This window comes from Micropterus dolomieu, linkage group LG10 (genome assembly GCF_021292245.1).
Source record: "Micropterus dolomieu isolate WLL.071019.BEF.003 ecotype Adirondacks linkage group LG10, ASM2129224v1, whole genome shotgun sequence".
Lineage (NCBI taxonomy): Eukaryota > Metazoa > Chordata > Actinopteri > Centrarchiformes > Centrarchidae > Micropterus > Micropterus dolomieu.
In genome coordinates, this window is record NC_060159.1 from 10909276 (window position 1) to 10934773 (window position 25498).

Genomic DNA, 25498 nt, shown 5'->3' on the forward strand with positions numbered 1-25498 from the left:
TCTTCAAAATTAGAGAAAATATAAATAAAAATAAGCAGCAAGAATAAAAGGCGGCAAAACAGAGGCAAAAAAAATTTAAACCTACAGAGGTTACTGAGTGCAGTGCTCATGTTTTTTTTATAAACTGCATTGGCAGTATATTTAAGTTTCATTGGTTACATGCCTGAAACGTTATATAAAATTCTGCTGAATGCTTAAAATGCTTATGTAAAACATATGATTATGCAGCTTATATGATTTTAGTTGTCACGGGATAAACTGCGTGTCTGATCATGTAATCTTTTCTGCAAAGACCTTTTGGGCGAGCCATACATTATACATACATCTGAAGCAAAGTTTAAAGCTGAAGATATGACGATGAATAATTACAGTATAATGCAGTTGTGGGCGTTAAAGGATATAAAAGTTATATGTATATTACTGTGTGACACTGCAAAAACGGAGGATACACAGTGCCATCTAAAGGCAGTGTTTATAAAATGACATATTTTCTAGCCAGGTTCAGGTCATCTAAATTACTCTACTGCAGTGGATTTAAAGGCCAAAACATGCTTCTTGACTACAGAAATACACCAATGCAGATACTGGCTGCTGAAGCCAATGCATGACAAAAAAGGCTTGTATTTTAGTGAAGCAATTACAGTTTTTACCACTTTAGACAAATATGGTACTCAGTGAGAGAAAAATAGATTTAATTTTTAATGTGAGTTTTTGTGTGTAAATTGTTCCTGAAAGACAATTGACCAGATTGTTATAATAGATATAATAAACAAGTACAGTAAGTATATATCATAAAACATATGGCTGATATGTGTGCTTCATATTGTGATGGACAGCGTGAGAAACTGACAGGTAGGGACAGAGAGCCCATTTGAAGCAGTGCCTCAAAGCTATGCGAGTAAAACATGTTAGGGAGGTATTCAGAGTAGGGGTGGGCCGCATCTGACACGGCCCTAAAATAATATCACGATATTTCAGGGTATTTCTGCAATAATGATATTCTTCACAATATGACAAAACAAATTGAAAATATTTTTCCATTTAGAACTCACAATTAGTTATATATTGTATATTGCCTTCTTTTGTTGTTACAGTGTTCTAGCTCTTCTTACATTATCATAAAATTTATTTTTTTAATCATATTAAAAAGTATACTGATATATTGGGAATGACATGATATGGCACACGCCTAATTCAGAGTTGCCAGGTTGTCTCAATCCTTCAAGAGGAGGAAAGCTGAAAGCAACACTGACCACACTGTCAAGTACACAGCCGGGGATAGATGAACAACAAGAGAGGAGAGGCACATAGCTTCAAAAGAAAAATTGGGAGCTGAAGGAAATCGGCATAAACTGGGTGAGTGAGAAATTTCTAGAAGCTCAAGTGGGCGTCTGGGGTCAGCGTGGTCACAGAGTATACGTACAACATTAGCTCTCCAGGTGTCTCTCTCTCATATTTCAACTTGCCTCTTATATTTTTCTGCTCTTTCGATCCTAAAGCCGCTCTGGGGGGAACCGAAGATGCTTGGCAGCTGAATGAGTGAGTGTGATGAGGCCAAGAGAGGAAGAGGAGGATGGAATTACCCCAACAGCATTTTCTCCTAAGTGTTTTCCTCCCAGCATGTTTAGTTATATATGGTAGAGGATGGTTCTGGTATACATATCTGCCGATGGGTAACACTGGGTGAAATATTTGATGAGATGTGTGTTTAATGCATTTTTTTGAGGTGGTCTATATATCTGAACTGGTACCTATGCTTTCTACTGTCTCTTCCCCACTAACACTTGGTTTTCCATTTTGCCAAATAATACAAAAAGGATGGAAGAAATGTGGGCTATGGAAATATGTGTTGTTTCAGTGTAACTGCGGTTCTCAACTGCAGAATCCAACATATATGAAAGCATCTGAGTGCAGCTGAAACTAACTGCTGTGTGCTACATTTACAACAGACAAATATTACAGACTGCTAAACTACCGGCATAGTTTTATGGAACCAAAAAAAAAAGTCATTTCCAAATCATTACAGTGTCCACAAACCAGCAGCAACATATTGGTACTAACTGACGCCGCACTAACTCCCAACTCCTGTCACCACCATCATTGTCCTCAGATTTCCTGTAAGCATTAAAGCCTTTGAGATGCTGAAGGAATGGCGGTCAGCAAATCTGTTTCCATCTCTCACCATAAAATTAACAAATAGGAGTTCCATATCGACGTGAACAAGTAACTGTGCCTTGATAAATTTGCAGATGATGCGTACCTGTTCTGGAGGTTGGCAGATTGGCTTTTAGTCTCCTTTAAATCAAAGACTCCTAATTTTTTATCATTAAAATGTGACTTTCCTCTCTGCCATTAGAAGTACAGAAAGACACTTGCCTGCACAGATGTACAGATGAGAAGACATACAGAGGGAGGGAGGACAGTGTTACTGGGTCACGGAGCTACAGAGACTGAGTTCCACACTGAATTCCACAGGAGGGATAGGAAGCCTGGGGCGGAGCGCAAGCTGTGTGGCCTAACACTCACTGATCTGGGGCTCTGGGGAAAATTTCAACATCATTGACAGTCTCACCTGTCTTTCATACACCCTCATATACTGCAGCTGGCTACTCTCGCCACTCTTGTACATAGATTTTAGTCTGAGCGTGTGTGTCTTGTATGTTTCTTACCTGTAGGACAGGGCTGGTGTGCGTGTTTGGGAACTTGGTGGGTCTGTTCAGCCACAGAATTAGGTCCCTGCGAGACAGACACTTACTGCTGGTCTGTAACCTCGCTCTCTCCCCCTCGCCGTCTGTGGTTGCCTCCTGACTTTCTTCAAGGCCAAACAGGCGTTGATAGTGGAGCCGATAAGCAGCTTTGAGGGACAGAAAAAGGGCTAACCATCTGTGAAAGAAAATAGCAGGAAGGAGGAAAAAAGCAGAGGAAAAATTTAATTAAACATTTTTGTTCAAAGAAATACTTTATTAATAATTCTGCTATTACCATAACTACTGTAAAAAAGTTGGCCTATATGGCCTCCTCTGGAGATGCTAAATGACATTTAGATTCTGTGTTCTTGTTGAATGGCAGTCCAAACACTGACTGAAGAAGGGAACTTGAAGCCCACCTCACTAAGGTGCCTTGCAGCATGAGATTGGACATCTCAGCTGGTGACACGTCGATGAAGCGCAGGAAGGAGAAACAGCTTCCTTTGTCATCACCTGGAACAGTAAAAACAGAATAAAGAATGAAGAGAACAAGAAAAGACAATAAACAGTGTCAATAGGCAGGAATGAATGCAAACATCGAGGTAGTGAGGAAGTGGGATGGCTGTGGACGAATGAAAGATCATCTCAGCTTTGTGTACCTCTGAAGCTTAACCCGTGCTCACCTTTTCTGTGAAAGAGAGACTGCTGGATGTGATTTGGTGAGAAAGGAGACAGCAACACTTGAAGTAATCTGAGGAGGATGAAGAGACAGACAAGAGTTACACCGCTGAATGTGAGAAAAAGCAAGAGAGACAAAATAGAATTTGGGATGATACGCAGATCCCAGATCAACGCACAATATTCCTGAGTTTTAATAGCTTTTCTTAAAAACAGCTATTCTTGGGATAACTGCCTTTTGAGAGTCCCAAATCCCAAAACACAGTCATTTTAAATAAAAAACCTAACCGTATTAAAAACACTTTAGATAGACCTGTTTTCATTGGATTTGGGGCATGCTTGTCAAAGTGAGGTGTGTCTGTGAGTGTGTACATACGTATAGATACTGTGTCTGTGTGGAAGAACTTACTTGTTTTTGGCCTGGTTGTGTGCGTGGATGAGGCCATGGCGGTACAGGAATTTAGACATGACATAGGGCTTGAGGGACATGTGGAAGGGAGAGCGTGTCTCCTGGCGCTCAAACAAGTCAGGGTGGTTACACACCTACGCACAAGCATAACACAGGCAGTGTATTTTGAAGGAATAAAGAACCAGCACTACTGATGCTTATGTTTGTTTTAAGACTGCCAAGTGAAATTCCTTTTAAAATTCACTGTAGGAAAAAACGAGTTTTGATAATATGATACTTAAAATAATGCAAAATCATTAGGACTAATAACAGTGATCAATCATCACGACTGATGGAGCTGACAAAACAATCAAAACCTTTACATCTAATCATTTTACGTTATTATATTTCTGCACTTAAAACCAGAAGGGTAACTTAACGCAGGCCACAGCTCATACCTTCCTGAACTGCATGACCAGGTTCATGAGGGAGGAGGTGGTGCTGTGGGACTGCTGGGCCGTGCCCATGGAGGACTGCAGCAGATCCTCAATAGAGATCTTGTTCCTCAGAGCCTGGTAGAGCAACCTCTGCCTGGACGTCAGCTGGCAGTAAGTCAGGATTTCAATCTGCCGAGGGAGAGCAGCACGAGTTACAACATTCAGATACACACAAACATGCCTGTAGAGGGCAAAAGTAGGAGCTACTGAAAGTGAGCGACTACAGCACCATCATTACGACTATCTTGTTTCTCTTAGTTGAGTAAAAGAAAGCTTATTGAGGAGTTCCTATATGTGGAGTTGAATTTTAGATCACTAATTGTTTTACATTTTCATTGCTTAAAAACTGGATGATTAGAAAAATTTATTTTATTGGGTCAGTGACACTGTAAACTGTCTCTAGGGTTTTCTTGAATTTGCTTTCTTGAGTTCCGGGCTTTAAGAGTGATGACTAAATTACTCCGGTTGCCTGCATTTTACGGTCAAATTAAAAAGGAAGGCTGTGTAATATGACAACAGTGAATGGAAATGTTTCTGAATTGGACCTGTGTAGTGTACAAGGATTGATTTACAAAGTAAATGCTGGCTGCATAATTTAACATGTGGCTTCAGTAAAGACATGATTCAGCATTACTGCCAAGTTATGCCTCCAGAACACAGTCTTTTCACATGGGCTCAACAAAACATGAATTTATGGGTTCAGAATTCATGCCCAGCTTGACCCACATTCTTAATACACACACACCAAAATCTTTTCTAGTTTAATGCTTTGATGAAAGCAGTGAAACTGAACAGCAACAAACCATAAAAACCCAACCATGAACCACGGGTGAACTTAGTAGCTTCAGCACGCTGACTAAACAGGAGAAAGCATGGGGGTGAACTCTACCATTCCTCTTGACTCTTGCACATCTAGACTCCCACAGTTGTGTGATTGAGTACGTGTGTGTGCCGCTTGAGACCCCGAGTCCAACATCTGTCAAGAGGATCTGCCAGCGCAAGCATCACTCACAAGCTTATTACAACACTTTGTGTGTCAGTTAAGTGCACAGGAAGACAGATGGGAGAGGAAGGGTGCAGGTTTAAACAGGAGAGGAAAGAATAAGGGCTCCATGGTAGTGTGTAAAATAAAATAAAGAGTTGAATATTGTTTTTTTTAAATGTGCTCAGACTGACAGGCGAGATCTTCCTAAATTCATTCTAGAGGACATCATGTGAAAAACCATTCCTCAAATATAATATTAGTAATATTACTTCAATGTAAAAAATAAATAAATAAATAAATAAATAAATAATAATTCGCTCCCCAACCTTGTCTGAGAGCTCGTTTTCCACATCCTTCTTGATTCGGCGCAGCATGAAAGGCTTAAGTATCATGTGCAGTCTGGAAAGTTGGTCTGAAACACAAACATCAAACAATCATGTTTAGCTACAGAACATATCACATGCAACAGTGAGCAGAAATAACAGTTCCATGTTGGCACACAAATGACTTTCAGTGTGTCGTCAGCTGGCAAACAGGAAAACACTAGAATAAGCAGCTACGGGAACTTTTTTTTTTTTTTATATACTCACTCTCATCAATGGCAGACTTGTTTTCAGCATGGCTCTCAATGTCCTTGGAGAACCACTCGTTAAACTCGTCATGGGAATCGAACAATGTAGGCATGATGAAGTGCAGCAGGGCCCATAGCTGAGAAACAGTAAAAACATACAGTTGTCAACAGTTCTGTTTTGCTCGCACCAACACACACACACATACACACACACACGCTGCTCACCTCAGCCATCGTGTTCTGGATGGGCGTCCCCGTTAGCAGCAGTCTGTTACGGCACTGGAACTGCAGCAGGATTTTCCACCGAACACTGAAAACACAGAGGGACATTGGTGAACGGCTGTTCATATAGAGCAACTATAATACGAGTTTGTAATGTTTATTTAACTATCCAGTAATCACGCCAATTACTATAAAACAAAATGTAGACTAAAATCACTAGATTTTTGAATGAGGTTTTGATGGAGTCTGCCTTCTCAATAAATAAATAAATTTCTCAGCTCAAGATTCAAATATTTTGTGACTAGTTTTGTAGATTTGTGTCAAGCATCCAAAAATAACATGACATAGCGCATATTCATGTAGTTTGAGAGATGAACAACTGGATTTTTTTCAGTTTGTCAGACTTTTTTGTTGATTTTCAAAATGTTTTTCCTCTGTTCTTCATGTTCTAGACATTTTGCACATCCAACCAATTTAAAAGAACTACTGGGTTCAGTTCATGTTAGCATTGTATAGAAATCAACTTGCAAATACTTGAAACGCACCGGTATATTATGGGGTTTTTTGTGTAGTTTAGAAACGCATTACAAAACTAAGTCTTCTAGATTGCGTGTTTATCTGCATGCATCTGTCGGTCAATAAAACTATGAGAAACTTAATCTAGAAAACAAAATCTATTCAGACTCCATTCCGTCATCTAAATTTAAAAAAAGTATCAACATAATTATCAAGTCTATCAGCACATTCTCACACACGGAAAGTCTGCGATGCGTTTGGTAATGCTGTAATGCTGATGTTAATATACCTCGTGCTGCTTTTCAGTGCCTGGGCCTCATCCAGAACCATGTACTGCCACTTGACCCTCTGAAAGTACTTGACGTCCTGGACCACCAGCTGGTAGCTTGTGATCACCACATGGAACGGCGCGTTTTGTGTGTAAAGGGTTTTCTATTCAAAACATAGACAAGCACGGGTAGAGATGGGGTTTTAGACTAGAAGAAAAAAACAGCATTGAATACAGCATTCATTAACCAAACATTATATGCATTTCATAGCATTGTACCTTCACAACTGTGTTCATAAACATCATCCTCGTCATCTCTTCCTTACCTGGCTCCAAAATTTCCGAATCACCTTGCGATCATGAGGATTCCCCCAGTATGGCAACACCTGACACATACAAACCAGTAAAGTTAAAACAAGGGGACACTGTCTTTGAATTACCTTAACTAACCTCACCTAACCTAACCTATATCCAAAGCGCATTGTAAACTAAAAACAGAGCTACGGGGATGTTCCCAGAGGAAAATATTCAGGCATAGCATCATGTATGAATCACTGCTTCTGTCGCCGAGTTGTTGATGTAGGAATGTGATGTGAAAGGATTTACACATTACATCACTCAACACACGCTGGTAGTCCATTGTTTTCAGTCAGTCTTGCTATGAGTGTTCGGGAAGCTTATCTTCAGATTGTGTAATAGGGTCTTTTCACAGCTCATTAGTAAAACAGACTGGAATTGATTTATTTTCAAACTTGCAGAGAAAATGGGCAGAGTTGAGTTATGCATAGTATAGTGTGTGTGTGTTTGTGTGTGTGTGTGCGTGGGTGTGTGCACGCAAGCCTAGCCGACATATTGATGTGTTTGATGAATGTTTTTTTAATAGTCATGAATGCACCCAACATGTCATAAGCCGGTTAGGACATGGACAAAGGTTTGTTTTTAAGTGTAGCTACTCAACAATCAAAGTATTAACAGCCTTGAAGTCATGTGTTAACATGGGCAACGCTAGCAATGTCATAGTGCAATACTGCCCCCTAATGAATAGTTCCAGACATGCCTGCAGTTTTGATCCCTTCACGTTCGTTCTCAGATGTTTGACAGGGTTTCTCACAAGCGCAATGCGGCACTGGGTTCATTAGAGGACTGAAAACGAATAAAAGGGAACAGTAGAAACGAGGACGCCAGGATTCCTGCAGGTGTTTCCGTCGGCATGCTCACTCAGCAGCGCTGCGGATTCTCACCTTAAATTTGGGCACAAAGCGGGAGAACTCCTGGTGCCAGTTGTTGAGTGTGGATGCAGGAGAGATGATCAGGAATGGGCCCCAGATGTTGTCTCTCTGTGCGGGGACAGAAAACAGAATACATCATCATTTGCCGCCCACAGCAGGTGGCCTTAGCATGTGCAAGCACCCAATAACAGGAAGCCCTGGAGGAACAAGGCATGCATCTTCCTGTCATCGATAGTTCAACAGTGAAAAGTACACATTTCCCCTAAATTCCACCTTTTCTCCTTTTGGTGTTATGAGACCAAAACAATCTAAAGAGCTGGCAAATCAGCAATTCAAAACAATGAAATAAGTCATATGAGTCATTCAATGAAAGGTACAGCCAGAAACAAGGGACTCTATAAAGGATGCAGGTGCACAAAGAAGCTGGATGTTAGATGTTTTCATGGGTCAGTAACAACAGCAGAGACAATTGAATATTCCATAAAGCTCTTTTGGAAGTGTGTGGTGAATAAAACCCGTTGGCCTGGTGCTCTCTCTCACCTCTGCTAGGTGTGCTAGCAGGGCGATACTCTGGACTGTCTTCCCCAGTCCCATCTCATCTGCCAGGATTCCATTGATTCCCTGCAGAGAGACACGAAAACAGAGGAGAAAATTAATCATTCAATGTGTATAAACACGCACATGATGACATGGAAGTGTGTTGACAGTATTGTGTTTTCAAACCATGTTAGTGAAGATAGTTCTTACAACTTCAAGTTACTCTAATGCCAAAATATTTGTATACCCTTGCAAAAACATTAGCATTGACCTCTTTTAGCCATTCAGACCTCTAGTTACAAGCAGATGAAAATGTTATATTTCAAACTTAATGGCAACTGAAAGGACGGAGAGAAATATTAAGTGTGCAAATCCAGGCAGGTCTCTTAATATCAGAGACAGACATGGGTACCTGCTCATAGAGGTTGGCCAGCCAGTTCATGCCCTTGAGTTGGTAACCCTTGAGTTTGCCATTGAAGATGGTTGGCTGCGGAATGTCTTCACCTGCATGGATGGATGGGTTGGAAAGGCTGTAGCTCTCTCCAAACCCAGAGCCGGCGCCCGACGATGAGCCGCAAGCTGCGTGCAGCGACGCACTGCGACTGTCCTTAGCCTCCTCGTCAAACATCCGTGTCTACATGGAGACCATTGGAGATTAGCACAGAATAGACAGGTAGGTGTGTGTGTGTACACACACACACACACACACACACACACACACACACACACACACTATATATATATATATACACATTTGAGGGTGTGCTTGCATCTACATACTCTCTCTTGATGAATCTGGTAGGCTTCTTTGGCATTCCTCAAGGCCTGGGACTTGTAATGTTCACTATCTGAATGTGTGCATAAAAATCAAAGAATCCAATTCAATCCCACATTTAAGCACACTGCCAAAAAACACAGCAAAGTCTAAAAAAAATTCTAAAAACAAAATATTAGCATGTGTTTTCTAATTAATCAAACAATGACCCCTGAATGACCTGCTAGGTCAGCTAGTAGATCACTGCACAAATATCCCTTCTGCTCAACAGCACATTAAAACTGTGGGAGGGGAAATACGAAATATAATCTAAAGACAGAAAAGCAACTAAAGAGGCAATAAATATGATGATTACTGGTCCATTTGGCACTTAATTTGGCATTTAATTTGATACTGACATATTTCGGGGTACTTGGTCAACAGTTCCCCAAAGGGACTTGGCAACCATCAATATTAAGTTTCACTTTCTAACTGACTCCAGTAACAGAATAAATTTGACTGAGCCCGTCATACCGTAATCCTCATGTCCCATGTTGACCATTACGCCTCCTCCAATGTCAATCTGTCTCTGCGCCGCAGTGTCTTCAAGCTTTCTCAGAATTTCATCCTGAGCTGTATCTCCTTCTGGACCCCCCATGCTGGCTTTCCCGCTCATGAAATGAGCATACAGCTCCGTCTGCGTGATGAGGAAATTCAGTTTCCGCTGCTGACGCTTGGCCTGCGAGAGAAAAAGCGGAGAAAGAAACTTTTATATCACCGCTGTTGAATGTTCAGTGTAGTATACTAAATCTTTACTATTTAAACGGTGTGTTTTTTCCATGTTCCCGCACCTCTAAAGACAACAATTTCCATTCCACCTACTTCTCTCATCTCTTCGTCCAGTTTACGTTGCTCCAGGGCCTCCTTCTCTGCCCTCTTCCTGTGCTCCTTCTCCACTTTGTCATATTTCTTCCAGTACAGCATCATCTCCTTGGTGAGGCGGCGAGCCCGAGGTAACGTCTCCTTGCAGTTCTTCTGGGCCTGGATGGCTGCACGCCGTACCTCTCTCATGCACTGATGAGCCAGCTGGGACAAATAAAACTGAGGTTAAATGTTGAACTTAATCTACAATTTACTCTTGCACAATCAGGAAATGAAGAATTGGTGTCACAAGTCAACCATCAACAGAATTATGCTGAACAAACCAAGAATATTTAACTAAATGACTTCACAGTCATTTTAACAACACAGTAATGTGCACACTTTACCTTTTTAGCATTGGTCAATACTAAGTTCTTAGCAGAGGTCTTCTGCTTGAAAGACTGCAAAATAAATATAAACAATGATAATCAGGACACATGCCATTACTGAACATTTAAACAAAAAACAGGAAAATCTTCAGCATGAATTCTTTACCATCCTTTTGATCAATGTCATGCATACTAACCTTGGTGATCTCCTTTTTAGCGATGGTGAGCCAGACCTTACGTCTGCGTGCATTCAGCTGCTCAATGGTGAGATGTTTCTTCTTCACCACGGGCAACGGAGCATCATGGCAAAACTTTGCGAAGATCTTGGTGACATAAGGACGCCCATCATCCAGAAACTCTCCCTCTCCCCGTTTCTTCTTTTTCTTCACCTTTTTCAGCTTGGCTAAAAAAATAAAATACACAAACGTGCAAATGATTAAATTGAAATCTTGACAACTATTCCAGGAATTATTCAGTTCTTTTAGCCTTGTGGCACAGACACAGTCAGAACCCTGTCAGATTCCAGAGATATTTTTGTTTTTACCCTTGAATTTCTTCTCATCTTTGATTTTCTTCTTCTTTGGGCCCAGTAGGTGGCGCTGTTGCTCATAGAAGGGGTCATGAGTTGAGAGGAGTCCAGTGCTGTAGTACTGATATTGGTGAAGCTGCAGGAGAAATATACACAAAAGGAAAAATTACAATGACTTTATAGTAAAAAAACATGTCAGAGGTATTTTAATTATTACAAGGCACTGTTGTATGTGTGTGAGTGTGTGTACCTCCCGGTCAGAGTGGAACTTGCTCTGATGCTGCCTGGTGAAGCGATGCAGCCTCAGCATGTCATGCAGCTCCTCCCGAGACAAACTAAAGTCAGAGTCATCTGAGTCTGTGTCAGAGTCTGTGGTGTCGTCACTCAACAGGATATTCTGCAGAAGACCGACGAGGGGTATGGTTATAGGAAGGTGTTAGCATGTATATAATATAGATATATAGTGCGAAAGAAAGGAGGTAGACATAGAGGTTGAGGTTGCAACTAATTATCTTGATCTATTGATCTGTTATTTGTCATAGTTAATTTCATCTATTAATCAACTGGATGCTTAAAACTGTAGTACAATGGATAATGTGTCTATAAAATACCTTAAGCCATTTCCTGTTCTTCTTCAGCTTGGAGAAATTGTAGAAGCCAGTTTTATCCGCCTTTTGGTCTGTGGAGTTTGCGGGGAGAAGAAAAAAAGAATCACATGACATAAATGGTATCTTCCATGAGCCGTTTAATGACTCCAGCGAGGGTGTGCATGTGTAGTAATATGTGAATAATACAAATATTAGTGTTTCTGTATTTATCTTACCTTTACCTTGCAGCAGAACTCCGTTGATGGGCTTTCCCTCTGTAAATCCATCCCCTTCTTCGCACGGCTCACTCTTCACTGTCAAAGCTGTATGCTGAGTGGAGGGGTCCAGGGAAAGCCCTGACCCCAATGCACCATCGCTGTCATCACTATTATCGCTGAAACATGAGAAATATGTGGCTGTAAGCCCAACATTTGTCCACAATTCCAACATTGCATTTACACTCTCTACATCCTAGCATGAACCATCTATAAACTGCAGCACCTATAAAAATTGATCCAGTCATGTACTCAGGAACAAATCTCCAGAGTCTAAAAGCAAAAAGCCTTTACCTCGTTATGTCTCCATTGAAGATGGTGGCGGTCTGGCGTAAGAAACTGTCCAACCTCAGGGATTTTTCCAAGCGCTGCAGGTAGAGAGGTTTGGCCAGACCAGAGTTCCCCGATGCCCCAACCTCCAGCCGGCCACCCTGCCCTGACGCCATGCAGCACAGACACTTCTGCCCAGTAGGGCAGAAACTTTTACTGAAGAGAGAGAAGTCGAGAGGACATAGAAAGAATAGCATAAGCAGATGGCTCAAGGTCAGAATAAGCAGCACAGGACTCTGCTAACTTGTAATGGCTTAAGACAAGTTCACAAGCAGAGTGGCTGAGTTCAGCCTTCATTAAGCCAATCCAGATTTTCCCAGCAAGTCTGGGATGTGGAAGATGCTCCTTCAAGCCTCGTTCCACACCTCTCAATCGCTGCCTACATCTCAAATTTTGTCATGGTAAGAAAATGGTTATTTAGACAAACTATCAGACTACTCTCCTCCAAAGGCTGGGAATGCATTACACTACCAGCACATAATTTGTTGAACAGACTACAGTATGAATAGTGGACCTACCTTCTCACTAAGGGATGCCATTGTTCTTGATTGTAAGATTAATGATCAGGCTAAGGTGAAAACCCCTACAAAAGATGAAACCCACAGTCACACACTGATATCCACAAGAACAAAAAGGTTGTACGTGGAGCTAGCGATGTTTCACATGTTCTGTTCTGTTTATAGTGAGTATGTTTTATTGCAGGAGTGCTCATGATTTTCAAATAATTAACTTTTCCATAAAAACTTAATTTTGTTAATAAAAGTCAAAAAAGGCAGCTCCTGCAACACTAGTCTGCATTTAAATTGTAACGTTATGTATTATAAAACACGAAATTTGCTATCATGTTTATAATGTAAATAATTATGGAAAATGTACTGGCTAGATCATCTTTACTTCTTCAAGAAGATTTGTTTTCCCCTTGTTTGTATAAAACCTAAGGTCATTTTACTGCTTTCATATCAGGTCAGGCCAGATAAATAGTAACACTTCACCCATTATATTATAAATGTGACTCAGCCAAGTATTACAAAATTGTTTATCATTTCATTTTTGAGTAACGTAACGCAAGTGATTTCTTTATGTTTATACAGTCCGTGGTTTTGAAAGTGACGATTTTATAATAAACTTCAGTTGTCCTCTGTAATTAACTAACTAACGTTACTCATTAAATATTCACTTGACTTAGCCAAGTTCACTGCCCCGCGCGAGGGAGGATGACAATAACTAAAGACAAGCAAGAGTTTGGGCTTCTTTTTAAAATGGAGAAAAACTGATTGCTATGTTGACCTAAATAATTTTTATCTGCTTTAGCTGTCGCGTAGTTTTGTTATGATTAGCTAGCTAGCAAACCCAAGCTAGCGTTAGTCAGGGTTTGCTAGCTAACCTTGGATGTTGCACAGGGCTGTTAGCTTGCCAGCTAACGACCGTTAGCTGCCTTGCTGTGTAAGCACAAGCAGCATTGCCTCCGATCAATGATAGTAAAGGGTCAAGGTGCTGGTTTAACATTTCACACACACACACTGACAGCTACGAGTGTAAGTAAACTAAACAATTACAAAAATTAGCACGTTGTTTTTCCTAAACAGCTGGCCTTTGTTACAGAGTGACTGCCTCCGTGCTAATTAGCTTTTCTTAGCTGTAACTTAGCTTATCAAATACGAATGCGTTTTGACACACACGTCCTCTCACACCATTAATATGAAGTATTCAAATTGGTTCTGTCTCTTTAAGGCCACCACCTCCCTTCCTAAACAATGTATTAAGATATGATATTGGTTTACTAGCAATTCTTGAACAGGCTAGTCGCGGTGCGGCGACAGCAAGGCCCTCCGCCCGCGCCTCTCGTACCCTTGTTGCGGACATGAGAGGGAACTCGGGTGCCTGGTGAACGAATGATCCCCATGTTTTAATTCTTTCTCCCTCCCGGCCATCTTCCCCCATTGCTCCTTCGCCATAACAACCACCATGGAGTCTCTCACCTCGGCCCCGTGTCCCCTTTTCGTCTCTCTCTTCGCTGCTGCCGACTCTCGGTTCTCTGACTCCAAAATGGCGGTTTGAGGCGCCGACCGAGTCTGTGAGCTTTGAGTCGGCAGCAACAGCAGAGAGGCGGCCACTTTCTGTTACTGAGAGAGCAGAGACACGACGCCATGGCGAGGGTACAGCAAGGAGCAGGCGTTTTAATCAATCATAGATAGAGGGATGCTCGCCCGTCGATGTCTCCGAGGACGTGGCTGTGAGAAGAAATTCCAGCGATGTCCCTCGCTTATAAGATGAAGTTCATGTCCACCGTGTATGCAATTTTGGGCCGTATATGTACAACTAATACAAATATATCGATGAATTTCCGATGTCGATTAATAGCGTCTGCTCACTGCGAAGATTGCCGAGCTACGTCTTACGTCATCAGAAGGGAACTCCGTTTTAGGTATGGTGAGGCAGTTGGATATCCACAATAAAATGTGATAATTATAACATTATTCTGTGTCTAGTGTTGACAGTGACTTCCAGATGTTTTTAACAAATTAAAATGTATGAACATTTATAGTAAATTTATAGTGGTAATGATTATTCATTTTCATCATGAGGCTGGTCAGGATCCAAACTGTGATGCTTGCTGTCACAGTGACCTAAACTAAAATCTTCCTGTTATATCAAGGCTTACACCCAAACCCTGAGTTACCCATTTTCTCTTATGCTGCGAAAGTATAGTTCTCCATGCCTTAAGTGCTGATTTTTTTGTACTCCTCCAGGCAGCTGTAGATACCCCCTAATCGAACCGTGATGAAGGGTATTAATTTCTCTCAGTACAGCTAATAAATCATAATTAATATTTATTCACACTTTAAACCAGAATAGTACTGACTGAAGCTTTAATGTGCCATAAATGAATTGCAAAACATCGAGTACATGAAATAACAGTTTGTTAATCTGCTCCACACTAACTGTTAGACAAACACAGAGCTGTAGAGCAGAGTGGTTGAACTGAACTAAGGAATCACAGATATTGTCTTAAGTGCAGATTATGTTTTCAATAGACAAAACAGGTGCATGACCTAATGTAGTCAGCAGATCTATAGTGCAGTTATATCTGATTCTAGCTTTTGAATCCTTTTCTACCGGTATAATCAGACGATCAGGCACATTGTATGCACTGTATATCCCTGGCAATATTTTACATCACCACCTCATCTTGTATCATTGCCCACAATGTCCACCTTTTACTACACACTTCCATACAAAGGTCTTTAAATCTGCTTCAAATACTGCCAACAAAATAAGTGTCTTCTGTAGAGAACTGAAACTGATAAAAGTTTTCAGCAGTAGGCACTACCAACAGGCAATCAGGTGAATGTCTGTATACACTGAATGGCTCAGTCTTATGGATGGTGCAGTTTCATTGACATATAGAAGGTGGACTGTCACGTCTTTTCACATAGAGAGATGAGGAGGCCTTATTCATAGCCAGCTTGATTTCTCCTCCTCAAATTTCTGTGGATCAATGAAAGGCTTGTCGATGGACTTGATCATCAGTTCGCCGCAGTACACACATTCAGACGCAATGATGTCATCCATGTCTGATTTTATCTGCTCGCGGCTTGTGCCTGCATTGCCCTTTCCCAGGCTGGAAGTGTCTCCTTCGTCCTTGGGCACTGGGCGGTGGCGTGACTTGGACGTTTGCGTGGTTGAAGCCAGCTTTTTCTGCAGCTCCTCCAGACGATTCTGCTTATAGGGCGTCAGGTGAGGGGTCACTTCCTAGAAGGTAGAAGAAAAATTTGATTGATTCCAGTCAACAATACATTGTTGAACTGATTCATTATGGTTTATCATAGATGTATTGGATAAAAAGGAACACATGAACTTGATTTCTATTTAAAGATGGATCCTTAGTGTATATCTACATAAAATGTGGTGCTTCTGTTTTCAACTGGTGTTTTTAGATGCAAAGCCCCTCTATGACCCTTAAGTGAAATGATCAATAACTTGTTTTTCAAGGTCATATTGAGGTCACAGTGACCTTGACCTATTAGTCAAAAAGTGTCACCAATTCACTGTCCGACCAACTGTGAAACATCAATTCTTGGGTTATGGCCAGAAAAATGTTTTGTGAGGTCATTTGACATGCTGTCAATGCTGTCTGACATTTGACAACCAAATTCTAATGAAATCACTTAATTTGTGGCCACATTCCCTCAAGGCATCCCTGAAACGTGCGTTCAAGAGATTGGGACGGATGGACAACCCGAAAGCAAAAAAGCGTCACATGGGAGATGTATCCTAAATGTATCCTTTGAAGTAAGACAAACATGATAATAGTTTTATAAGACGGTTTGTGAATTAATTAAAGAAAAGCAAAAGAGAACATGTGGTGTGTGCAGTGGCAGATATTGACACTGAAAAAGTAGTTTGGAAGCAGCCTTGCAGAGTTACCTGGAACAGGCAGTCATAGTGGAACATGTGTCCACAAAGGAACAGATAAAAGGGCCTGTTGAGCAATGGGAAGTCACAAGCGGCACACTTTTCTTGAGAATCCACCACGCCGTATTTGTTCCTCATTTCCTGGATGTCTTCTCTGATACGTTTAGCGCTCTCCGTGGCCTCCTCCATTTCCTGCTTCAGCTCCTCGATGTGCTGGTTGTACTCCTCCAGGGAGCTGCAGATGGCCTCCTGAGAAGCCACAATGAACAGAGGATAAAGTACATTCACTTGAAGAAAGAAACGGACACTCAGGTTCACCTCCAAAATGGGAAGAAAAAAAACTGTGTATTTCTCATTAATATCCAAAACCAGATAGGAAATACTTTGATAAAGACCTTAAAGTGGTCAATCGTGACAAAATCTGGGAAGAAGGGCAGGATGTCTTCAATCTTGAGCAGGTTGCAGCTGGACAGACAGTTCATGGCTTTCTTCACATCTTTCTCCTCCTGCACCACATGCCGGGCGATCTTCAGCCAAAGCTTTTTCCTCAGCTCCTCGTCATCTTCAGGCAGGTCTGCACATGACTTGGCCAAGTCTACATCCACCTGTGGACGATAAATACATTACATACAGTTACTCAAATTCTGTCAAAGATTTTAAAAACTAAGATTCTTGCCAATGATCTGGATAATTATGTATCCATAACAATAAAAATACAGATTGATATGTTATTTGTTAATAGTATTTATTCACATGCAATTCTGACCCCCCAAAAATAACATCACTAACTTGTAAAGCAAGATCCACCGCCTCCTCGTACAGTTCCATAATCCTGTAAACCAGGACACAGGCCTGGAGGTAGCCATGTTCGGCACACAGCCTCAGGGCGTACTTCAAGTCATAGTGGATCTCCGAGGCGTGTGTACCCGCCTGCTCCAGATACCACAGCAGAGAGTCCGGCTTATACTTGGCATAGAGCGACAGCAGGTAGTTGTGGATGGCCTCCTCAATCACAGTCAGCTCGTACACACAGAACTCCATGTAGCGGATGGTTTCACTGATCTGCTGGGTGCTGCCCATCTGGCTGTAGTTCATCAGAGCCGGGATGAGCTTCTTCGGGTCCAGCCGCTTGCCCATCTGAATCCACGCATCTACTACTTTTTTGGGAATATGCTGCATGAGGACGGGGGAGAACTTGTAAAAAAGCTTCTGATCACAGTGCTTGGAGAGCACGTCCAGAGCAGCACTGTAGTCGTCATGCTGGCAGTAGTGGGATATCACTCTCTCGTAGTCCTGCATAACGACTGAGAAGTAGACCATGTCATCCACGTTGCCGTGACTGGCCAGCAGGTCGTAGATGGTGCTGCGGTTGTTGTACAGGCACTCCTTGTGCTTGGAGTTGCTGAGGAAGTTGCGAAACTCATCACGGGTCTCCTGGAAAATTATGCTGTTACCGTCGCTCTCCAGCTGGCCAAGCCGGTTCAGGTAGAGCTCAGCTAGCCAGGTGACCAGCAAGGTGATCTGCGTTCTCTCGCTCTGTTTCAAATTACTCAGTTTCTTCAGTAAGAACTCCTTTAGGGCTTCCTCTTGTTTGGCTTCGATGAACTTGAGTGCTATCTCTTCAAAGTAGTTCTGTGTCAGCGCATAGCACTTGGCGCTCTCAAGGTATCGCTTGTTCTGGAAGCAGTGCTCAGCCTCCTTGGCTAGCACCATGTCCATGCACTCGGGCCGGTCCCGGCAGTACTCTTTGGCCAGATCAAATTTATTCATGCTCATGTACATCTGCCAAACGTCCCTGGCTTCGCGCTGGACGTGGTACCGGAAAACTGCCCGCTCAGTGTAGATCCACACCAGCCCACCAACTGGGTCCTTGATCATCTTCTTAAGGGTGCCAAACTTATCTGGGAACACATCCTCGTATACCACCTGTCCATTCAGAGTGCAGATGGCCTTAACTCGGTCATGGAGCAGCAACAGGAAGTGGAACTGTGTCAGCACAATGGAGATGGGCTTGTTGACACTGAGGTCAATTTCCTGGGTGTACTCCCATACCTGTTGGATTGGAAGGGAAGAAATATGGAGGAAGTATTTGAAACACAAAAACAAAGAGAACAAAGGTGAATGCGGGGAGGGGAGAACTAAACATTATTGAGATATGCATTTGTTTGAGCTAACAAGATCTGTTGAATGAAAAACATTCTCACACACACTTACCTGCACATCACTCAGCAGGGAATCAGGCCTGACATAGTCCAGCTGACCATAAAGAACTCCATTACCCATCATCCAGGCAAACGCCTTGGGGGAGGTGCGAAGCTTCGAGGTGTAGAAGGTGATCTCGCTGTAGCCCATGTTGGCCGGAAACTCCTGGAAACTGGGCAGCAGGTCCTGGTTCTGGCTGAAGATGGAGCTGAAGCCCTGCTGCTCTGACCCCTCGGCCACCTTGCCCACAAACTGGAAAAGGCGTTTGCGGGTGGTGGCGATGATGAAGTACTTGTTCTCCAGGCCCCGCTCCACCTCCAGGCAGCAGACTGGGGCAGGCCTCCCATCCTCCTCCAGGGAGTGGACCTGCCGCAGGAAGAAAATACGCTGGTGTTGAGTTGCATAACATAATATGTAGGTCAGTATTTTCTACTGTTTTTGATTAACCTGAAAATACCACCAAACAAAGTATATACACAACATGTACATTCTTATGGCAAAGTTTTGCACTTTGAGATATTGTTGTAGTTGGATGAGTTTAAAAAATTTGTGTAAACATGACCAACTGTGTTGAAACTTGATAACACATACTACACACCATACATAACGGGTGTGACCACACATGCTCTGACCTGTCGGAAGTATTGATCAGGATTGGTGTTGAACAGGCTCCCCTCAGTTGCAGAGATCTCAGCCTCAAAGATGATGCCTTGACTGGTGCCAACCAGGATGGGTCCTGTGTTGGTCTCGCTGCCCAGCAGCTTGTTCCAGCCCACGCTCTCAATGAGGTGGCCTCTCCAGCGGGACAGATTGCGCACCTTCTGCGTGTTCCTGTTGAGGTACAGACACTCGCTGGTGGTGCTCAGGCTGATTAGCAGATGGGAGCCTGCAGAGGGAAAATATGGAGGAGGACATAGCTGCTGCTGTTGTTAAGTCAAAACCATGACACTGCCGCCGTTTCATTTGACAGCTTGAAGGGTTGCTGCAGTCTCTGAGACATTTTTAAATTTCATCACATAAAAAATGCAGTTTGAAAGAATTTCACATTAACCCAAGCTAAGCCATACCAGGTAGTACGCAGTACTTTGTGGAAAGCAATAGTCCCATGTTGCTGTACCTTATGAGTTACTACAGAATACCCAATAAATACAGTCCTTTGGCTAAAGACTGAAGTCTTCACAATCAATTTAATTTAAAAACCTGAAGCAAATCTGGAGATAATCATATGATATAAGACATACTCACATGAAGTATAATCAAAACACACAATCTTTAATTTAGTTGTTTTATTATGGCATATGAGCAATGTTTTCAAATGATAATCTGAATGATCATTGTGCCTTTTCTCACCAGTGGGGTCCAGGAAAAGTTTGTGCACTTTACTTTCATCTTTCCTTCCTAATTCAATCTGATTAGGTTGATCGGGCTTGGCTAAGTCAATCCTGTATAAAAACAGAACATGAAACATTAGTATCAACAGCTCCTGTCAGCTGCATTCACAACTCTTTTAGAAGGTCCAACAAACAGCAATGGCTAACAACAGATAAGTACTAATCAGAGAGGAGAACAGCCATTAAATCAGAGTAATCCAATCAAAACCACGCAAACATTAGTGACCATTAACACAGCGTTTTAAGTGCGTATGATGATGTTATTTGCCTCAGCAGGGTGTCCTTTCCCAGACTCATGCATAGCTGATTGTTGCAGACTGCAAGATGGTTTATCTTTTCAGGCGGTGTGAAGTCGATCCTCTGCTTGTTGAATATCGGCTTCTCTTCCTCAAGTCTCACGTTCACAAAGCCTGCCGTCGGGGAAAAGTGAAAGCATTGAGTCAACAAAATGGCTGCAATATTTAAAAGTGTGTGGTTTAACATTCCTAAAAAGAAACAATAACGCCACAGCATCCTTGCAGATGAGGGCGACCTACCTGAGTGGGTTATCCCGATGTTGGCCGTTGACAAGCGGCTGTGCTGCTGCGCACTTTGCCTGGTGTTCTGTGAGTCCTCGTACTCATCGAGAATTGAAGCCATGGTTGAATGTACGTTATTCCACCGTATGTTACTACCTTCAAACGAATGCTCAACAGATAAAGAGACTGGCGAATTAAAACAATCCTAAGACGACATGGCTAACGTTACACAGCTAACTAGCTATCACAAAGTCCACCCGTTAAGGGCACACAAGCGTACTTTCTCTCTAACGTACGCATGCGTCTAAATTGAGAAGCAATATATTCAATATAATGTCTTACGCTGTAGCAAACATTGGAATATATTAAATCTGTATCATAACAGCTAGCTAAGCTTCCGACTACACAACACAGGGTGAACTCGGAGAATCAGGTGACACAAGGAGTCATGTGATCACATTTGGTGCTTGTCTCCATCACAGGGGGTCGCTGTTCGCCCAAACGTAGAGGGAGTGATTTTTTATTAAATGTAATGCATTTAGCAGCATTGAAAAATATTACAAATAAACTCCTATGTGCCTCTGTGACAATAATTTTTTTCACTCAGTAAAGTTTTAATGTACTTTGGTGTTATTTAATGTATATAATACATTTCCATTTCCCTAATCTATCGTTTGTGTAGGCTACTTTAGTAAACAATGTATTTGCAAACAACAAAGCAGTATAACCATTGTATTGCAGACCCTGGGCGTGTGGCAGGAAAACAAGTATCATACCGGAAAATTAAACTTACTTGCATAAATAAAAAAGCCTAGGCTATTTAAAAATACACCCAAGAAATACAAATACATTAAAAAAAACAATAGGCCTAAAACAATTAGCTATCTATGTAGAAAGCTATCCCCTTTCTCTCTTTGCTCGGTGGGAGTGTCTATGCAAATCACAACCTGTGTGAGTACAAACTTGCCAAACCTCCAGCCCCACAAATGTAACCCGTCAGTCAGAACAGGATAGGCGGCCCGGCGGTATGTGAGAGACGGACCCCTCCACTGACTCTATAGCATCCAGTCTCACGGAGCTCGGAAAGGAGGAGAGTCTGCTTCAAAAGTTGAATGTGCAGCTCGACATGCCACCTCATATGGATTACTTTTACCACGAGTCCCGAGTCCCCTCCGCTTGCGGATTGACCCGGGAGGATGAGCTGGAGCCCGGTGTTATCAGCTGTATGCTGGTCGGAGACGGAGCCGTCGGGAAGACCAGCATGATTGTCAGCTACACCTCCAATGGATACCCGACAGAATACAAACAGACTGGCTTTGATGTCTTCTCTGGTGAGTGATCATACAATACCTGTAGCCGACTTTTATTTTGCCTTTCACATTTTTTTTTCTAATTTCACAATAGCCTACAATAAGGAGTGAGTTGTTTTTTGGTATATGGAGGTTATTGGGGGAGTTTTGGACTTGTCACTGCTTACAAGTCAATATGCCATAATTTTTAAATACAAGTCTGAATATGCTATTCTGAAGAGATTTTAGTGTGTGTCACTGATACAGACAAAAGATAGGCTACCATTTGAAGGGCTTAACTTAACTTTTACATATGTAGACTACATTTTAATTATAATAATATTAGTAATAATTAGTTTGCATGCATTTTAGGTAGGTTTGTGAAAGTGTGATTTTGATGTTTAAAATGTTTTCTTATTTTGAAATATGTCTGAAACTAAATTGATACTGACTGATTCATGTTATGGGTTTCCAACAGGTCAGGTCCAAGTAGAAGGATCTCCGGTCAAAGTTCAGCTTCTGGACACTGCTGGACAGGTAAGACTATTAGTTCAATATCATATTAGTGAATTATATAGACAAATAACATCATCATATTATTGTTACAGGTGGATTTTTAATATTGAATATGTAGTCCCAAATACTTACGTTTTCTGATTTTGAGTTAATTGTGTCAAGTGATAATCTATCTGTTACACAAAATTATAACATCAAATCCCCTTTTGTTAATATAATATACTTATTGTTTTTAATGTTATGAATCACATCCCTGCTTAATCCAACGTGTGCTCAGTAAGATATTTTCCTGACACTTTAGTGAGTCAGTCTCTGTCACTTATTCCTTGATCATGTCTGCACACAGTTTGATTGAAACTAACTTGTGCTTTCTGTCTTTATGTTCCTTTCAGGAGGAGTTTGATGAATTCAGGGCTGTCTCCTATGCCCACACGGACGTCTTTCTCCTGTGCTTCAGCATGGTCAACCCCATCTCATTTCAGAACATCACCAAAAAGTGGGTGTCAGAGATCCGGGCTCATAACCCATCCTCGCCCATCGTTCTTGTTGGGACTCAATCGGACCTCTTACTAGACGTGAACGTCCTCATCAACCTGGACCGATCTAATGTCAAGCCCATTCTGAGCTCCCGGGCCCGGAGTTTGGCGGAAAAGATCAGGGCTGCAGACTACATAGAGTGTTCGTCACTCACCCAAAAGAACCTGAAGGAGGCATTTGATGCGGCCATCTTTGCTGCCATTAAGAACAAAGCCCGCAAGACCAAGAAGAGGAGGTTTTCTGACAGGCGCACTAAAGCTTTCTCCAGATACAGCTGGAAGAAGTTCTTCTGCTTCATCTGAACTCAGAAACAAACTGTTAACCCTGTGGGTTGTGGACAAAACTCTAATTTATTTAAATCTTTTTTTCTTTCGCTTGATGTCGCATCTCTGATCTGTGGCAGTTCAGCATCTTTCCCTGTTAAGTATTTGGCTTATTTTACTCTGGGATGCCAAATGGTGCAAGGGAAACAAAACACAGTGAGCACAGTGAGCATTGGGAACTTACATCTGCGGAGACAGCAGAGAGGATTGTGGGTCATTCTAAGCCAGGGTCTGGACTGCAGTGTTGTTTACATTATATCCAAATGTTTTCTTGTTCCAGGCAAATAGAAAAAAACACATTATATATAAAAAATGTGTGTATGATTTTGTGTGTAAGCATCACTCGTGACTCACTTCAGAGAAAAGGGCAGTGGATTGAGACTTTAATGGAGGCACACATATCAAGTTGCCCACTATACAGCGACAGAGAGAGAAGGCAGGCCATGATGTAAATGTTGTGAATTTGCATGCTGTGCTTTACCACCAGCTGCAGCCTTTAAAGTAAGCAAGAGAGAAACAGAAAGTGTCCGGTCTGTGTTTGAGCAGATGGGCGTTAGCCACTTCTCTGTTGTAGTCCTGCTGTCTGGCTACACCAGCCTATTTATATGCAGCAGCTGTAGGTTGCGGTGCGAGGTGCCACATTGTTACCTGTGTGAGAAAGCGCCACTGGCCGGTTTGGGTTTTCTCTTATCTTCAAGTTCATCGACTAACAATCTTCTCACCCCTCACGTTTACATTTAATTGGAATTATATCAACAGATTTAACATCTATGAGGAAGGAAAACAGCAGGACGATGTGTTTGTGACAAATCAGGAACAAATGTATTTTAACTGTCTTAATTCTCACATGCACAGGAGCTTGTTTGAAAATCCTCTTGCCTGAGGTAAAAGGCTGCATGGGAGCAGTAACCTTTGCCTCTTTGTCCCCGTCTCCCATCAATCTGCATCTGTAAAAGCAAGCTCTGCTGGAGTCTTAACTTCCACCCTGCGGATCCACCCACCACCACCTTCAGCATGGCTTTTTTTATTCGCCCCTCTTTGTTTATATGCTCAATACACTCCTTATCTCCCGCTGTGTACAGGGTACAGAGGACGCTAAATTGCCTCTGCTTGAATATAAGTGTAAAGTAATACACTTAAAGCCTTGTGTCTGTGATTCATGTGCAAAAGACAGTCATATTTTGATGGATATACAAGTGACCAGAGCCAGGGCTAGGCTTTACTATGCTTCTTGTGGAAGTCAGCTAAATGTATATTATTCTGTTTGTAAAAACAGGTAATTTGTCATGTTTATGTATATGAAATATTAGATAAGATGTGGATTTTAAATGCATTAATGTACTCCACAACCTTTTTTTTTTTACATTTTGTTCTCAATTTACCCTCACATTCTCTAACCTGTGTGTCTTTTTTACATGTCGGAGTGACGTGATGCAAATAAATGAAGTGCAAATTATAGCTTCAGTGTTACGTATATTTTTAGAACAGCTTGCCGGCATTGTTATGACCTGGCAATTCACAATCAAGTCTGATTGTATCGACTACTTTACATTCAGTGAAGACTTTAAAAGAGTCACCAAAATCATTAAAAAGCAGTGAGCCCTGTCCTCTGCAGGGAGTCTGAATAATCTTACTTACCACACCAGGTACTTTTCCTGAACCGTCTCTGTCCAAGGATATGATAAGTAACCTCGGACCTCCAGCTGTGCCTTGGGTTGACCAATTCTAATACAATCCACATGACTGCTGATGGGGTTTGGCAGTGCCATGCTGTGACTGATTGCTGTGTCTGATTGTGCCTCTTTCAAAGGGGCTATGGTACATGGGAGAATGGCATTCAAATCAGTGATTGAGTCACATTCACTGATTGAGAGTAAATAGTAGCAATGTGCTGCTTTATCACAACAATGGAGTGTGCACATTGTTTATGAAACTTGACAGTGTCACTGACATTTGTCTGATAGGGGAGTGACTGTGAAAACCGCATAAATGCTTTTATGCTT

The 25498-nt window shown here is 41.9% G+C and overlaps 3 protein-coding genes across 6 annotated transcripts in view; 1 reads left to right on the top strand and 2 right to left on the bottom strand.

Annotated features, from left to right (window-relative positions):
* Positions 1-14433, bottom strand: part of ino80 (INO80 complex ATPase subunit) — a 37945-nt gene extending 23512 nt beyond the window's left edge. The window contains exons 1-25 of one of the 4 annotated variants that reach the window (XM_046059830.1): positions 14283-14433; positions 12822-12886; positions 12268-12459; positions 11941-12092; positions 11723-11790; positions 11362-11508; positions 11127-11247; positions 10780-10985; positions 10601-10654; positions 10215-10418; positions 9867-10071; positions 9359-9426; positions 8991-9212; positions 8582-8662; positions 8054-8149; positions 7139-7198; positions 6834-6976; positions 6032-6116; positions 5826-5943; positions 5562-5647; positions 4212-4379; positions 3775-3908; positions 3371-3438; positions 3107-3200; positions 2670-2883 (exon numbers count right to left, since the gene is read on the bottom strand). In XM_046059830.1, coding sequence (XP_045915786.1) covers positions 2670-2883; positions 3107-3200; positions 3371-3438; positions 3775-3908; positions 4212-4379; positions 5562-5647; positions 5826-5943; positions 6032-6116; positions 6834-6976; positions 7139-7198; positions 8054-8149; positions 8582-8662; positions 8991-9212; positions 9359-9426; positions 9867-10071; positions 10215-10418; positions 10601-10654; positions 10780-10985; positions 11127-11247; positions 11362-11508; positions 11723-11790; positions 11941-12092; positions 12268-12419 — 2946 coding nt within the window. In that variant the 5' untranslated portion in view covers positions 12420-12459; positions 12822-12886; positions 14283-14433. Of the gene's footprint in view, positions 1-2669; positions 2884-3106; positions 3201-3370; positions 3439-3774; positions 3909-4211; positions 4380-5561; positions 5648-5825; positions 5944-6031; positions 6117-6833; positions 6977-7138; positions 7199-8053; positions 8150-8581; positions 8663-8990; positions 9213-9358; positions 9427-9866; positions 10072-10214; positions 10419-10600; positions 10655-10779; positions 10986-11126; positions 11248-11361; positions 11509-11722; positions 11791-11934; positions 12093-12267; positions 12460-12821; positions 12887-13687; positions 13898-14084; positions 14124-14282 lie in introns of those variants that run through there. The other 3 variants (XM_046059826.1, XM_046059827.1, XM_046059828.1) reach the window with 3 other exon arrangements.
* A 723-nt stretch (positions 14434-15156) lies between these two features.
* Positions 15157-21294, bottom strand: vps18 (VPS18 core subunit of CORVET and HOPS complexes). The gene is made up of 9 exons (XM_046059831.1): positions 20849-21294; positions 20581-20722; positions 20272-20363; positions 19554-19807; positions 18934-19287; positions 17509-18771; positions 17115-17324; positions 16732-16968; positions 15157-16056 (listed from the first exon to the last, which is right to left on the bottom strand). Exons 1-9 carry the CDS (start codon positions 20949-20951, stop codon positions 15760-15762), a joined length of 2952 nt encoding a protein of 983 aa, XP_045915787.1. The 5' UTR covers positions 20952-21294; the 3' UTR covers positions 15157-15759.
* A 376-nt stretch (positions 21295-21670) lies between these two features.
* Positions 21671-24951, top strand: rhov (ras homolog family member V). Its single transcript, XM_046059832.1, has 3 exons — positions 21671-22161; positions 22598-22656; positions 23028-24951. Exons 1-3 carry the CDS (start codon positions 21957-21959, stop codon positions 23472-23474), a joined length of 711 nt encoding a protein of 236 aa, XP_045915788.1. The 5' UTR covers positions 21671-21956; the 3' UTR covers positions 23475-24951.
* Positions 24952-25498: the final 547 nt, after the last annotated feature.

Bases quoted from the DNA above. Each gene is read 5' to 3' on its own strand.
- vps18 (XM_046059831.1), bottom strand. From the start codon at position 20,951: ATGGCTTCAATTCTCGATGAGTACGAGGACTCACAGAACACCAGGCAA. The intron at 20,723-20,848 runs GTAGGTCGCCCT...CCCCGACGGCAG, and splicing joins CATCGGGATAACCCACTCAG to GCTTTGTGAACGTGAGACTT. The intron at 20,364-20,580 runs GCAAATAACATC...GTTTTTATACAG, and splicing joins GGAAAGGACACCCTGCTGAG to GATTGACTTAGCCAAGCCCG.
- rhov (XM_046059832.1), top strand. From the start codon at position 21,957: ATGCCACCTCATATGGATTACTTTTACCACGAGTCCCGAGTCCCCTCC. The intron at 22,162-22,597 runs GTGAGTGATCAT...GGTTTCCAACAG, and splicing joins TGGCTTTGATGTCTTCTCTG to GTCAGGTCCAAGTAGAAGGA. The intron at 22,657-23,027 runs GTAAGACTATTA...TGTTCCTTTCAG, and splicing joins TTCTGGACACTGCTGGACAG to GAGGAGTTTGATGAATTCAG.